At 37.0% G+C, this 2729-nt stretch overlaps 1 protein-coding gene across 1 annotated transcript; it reads right to left on the bottom strand.

Annotated features, from left to right (window-relative positions):
• Positions 1–1633: 1633 nt before the first annotated feature.
• On the bottom strand, positions 1634–2440 carry LOC111704319 (ephrin-B2). The gene has a single exon (XM_023476534.1). The coding sequence runs from the start codon at positions 2438–2440 to the stop codon at positions 1634–1636; it is 807 nt and encodes a 268-aa protein (XP_023332302.1).
• Positions 2441–2729: the final 289 nt, after the last annotated feature.

Genomic DNA, 2729 nt, shown 5'->3' with positions numbered 1-2729 from the left:
CGCATATGCCGATAAAAAAGTTAAAAAAAAGAGAAAAGGCGACAAATTTTTATTTAGTCAAATTGTGATTTAAAGCATCACAGCTTACTGGGAGAAGTACCAAACTGGATAACTCCGTGTGCTCTATTTTAAGAGAAATATGGCCGATTCATCCTTTTTACTTATATCATTGAGGATGTAAAACTTATAAATTATCCGTTTTTTGATCGAAATTGAAGAATATCTCCATCACTTTTTACGGTTTCTGTTTGGTAGTAATGATTTTATCGGGGGGAAAGAGGAGGAAGGCAATTGGGATTAAAGGAAATATTAAATCCTGTGTAAAAATTTTATATATATTAATTAAAATAAAATAGTAAATATCTCGTGGTTTTAGCTTGTTTAAATTTTAATCATTCTTGATAATTTTCTTATCATAAAATGGTTATAAATACTTGTAAGCGTTATTCATTCTTAATTATTTCTAATAATTCTAAAAATTTAAGCATAAAGTATAAAGTATAAAAGTTTCAGAACCCTTTTCTGTTCCGAAAGGAAAGATGTTTTTAATTTGATATATGGTGAGACAAGAACATGTTAAAACTAACACTTTCATTCTAACCACAAATATAGAGGATGGACTTACTCCATTACATGGTATACAATTTCTCTTTTACTCAAAATTTACATTTTTAATATCCAAAGAAAGTTAATAGATGATATTTATCAACACTTTTCGGATGTGACGGTGATAAAGTTTTAAAGTTTGTCCACACAGTTTTCGGACTGAAGAATTTGGAGTAATTGAATAATGATTTTCAAATCTTTCAAAAGTATTAAAAATACTTATTCTTCCAGTTTACTACTTTTAGGATAACCTTATGAAACTAATCTAAGGAATTTATGTCTACTTCCGCTCTTCATTTCTTCCGGTACATTTCTTAAATTCCTTTCCTATAAACCAAATGACAAATTTAACAAAAAAGGAACTGATCACTTGCTCTAGTTCTATAATCCCTATATCTCTGATACATGATGACGTAAATCTTAAAATTTTTGACTTTTTGATCTTCCAGAAATTATAGTTTAAATTAAGTTTCAAAAATGTAAGGATTAGCAATTTTTAGTTTATTAGAAAATTACTTTTTAATCTGATGAATCCTTGCAAATATTTAATCAGATGAGGGTCGTGGGAACTCTAAGTATATCGTGGTACATGGAGAATATCATTGAAACCTGATCCTTCTATCTTCTTATTCTATCTTCTAAAGACAGGTTCAGATGGATCTGATAAATGGATGAGAAACACACGGATGTGAAGATAAATAGATGGATAGATTATTGGACGGAAGGATCATATTTCACTCTCGCATCTCTCATATGACGGAAAACAGAAAATGTTAGTAATCTTGAAAATTTATTAAATTCATATTTTGACTAGGGTTTTAAAACTATATACAGGTTTATGTACAGGCATGTGCAGTACAGTGTAAAGTGTACTGCAGTGGTTTGTAATCACGTCTAGCTGTTGGTACGGTTTTTTATCAGTGTGAATGCAAGGACTGGTTCTCTCAGGGTTCATTTTAAACACAGCTAAGGTTTGTAGGACCAGGAGAATTAAAGGTTCAAGTTCTGAGAGTGTTTAACTCCAGGTTCACAATAGCACTGCTAAAGCTGGAATAAGGACAAGGAGAATATTTAAGCTCCATGTTCTAGCACTAGATGTTAGTCTAGCCGCAGTGTAAGTTTCATTCTCCACATTGATACTATTCTCGTGCTTTTTCGCCTTGAGCTTAAGCTGAACCAAATCCCTAGGGGAGTAGTAGTATATATAGTCGCTGGAGTGGATTCCGGGAGTCTTAGACCTGTAATAGTAGACAGGTATGGAGTTGGAGGTCGTGGAGTATCTGGGTGTAGTTACAGCACGGTAGATCGGAGACGAAGTGCTCCGCTCAAACCCGGAGGACCCGGAGCTCTTCTCTTCCTTCAACCCGTTCTCAGCCACGTTGATACTCATCTTCATGTTGTGGGTGGAGCAGTATCCTCCCGCCCTCCTGTGGAGGTCCATGGGGGTGGAGGTGGAGATAAGGTAGTAGGTCTGACCGGGTTTAAACTCCAATGCTGTTGGATTAGGACTGAATGACCGGAAAGTTAGAGTAAAATATCTAAATTTCTCTGGTTGGTTACAAACAGCAACAATCTTAGGTCTAGGGTTTGAGACCCTGCAGTTGTAGAACTCCTCCTCCGATACACTGTAGATAACATGCTGCTCCCTGGAGTTAGGACAGATGAGGTGAAGCTGGTCGTGCTCCGAGGGATAGTTTCCACGGTTCACTTCAAGGATATTCTCATGAGAACCCGTCTTAAACATAGGGTTGGTCGAGTTCCAATACACAAAGTGGGTTGTTATGCTCTGCACTCCGGTAAGACAGGAGACAAACAGTAATATGTGAATAAACATTGTGAAAGGTTCGGAGCTGTTTCTGTATAACTTCGCTCTGTGAGTGTCGAACCAAGACTGAATGGTATAGGTGTTTTCTCTCCGCTATGTATGATTTGAGCGGAGTCAACCCTTCACGGTACCCCCCNACACCTCCCCACTCCTGTATCACCGACCCGTCTCGGGTAAACCAACCCATCCCGGTTAAACCGACCCGGCTCGTCAGTATGTGCGGTATGGAGAACAAGAAAATGAAACATTCCATGAGGTCTGAAACCGACTTGTATCAAATTAACATATATGGACGTTA

Source organism: Eurytemora carolleeae, unplaced genomic scaffold, assembly GCF_000591075.1.
Source record: "Eurytemora carolleeae unplaced genomic scaffold, Eaff_2.0 scaffold558, whole genome shotgun sequence".
Lineage (NCBI taxonomy): Eukaryota > Metazoa > Arthropoda > Copepoda > Calanoida > Temoridae > Eurytemora > Eurytemora carolleeae.
Note: the sequence above shows the minus strand (reverse complement) of the source record. Positions and strands in the feature narration are given on the sequence as shown.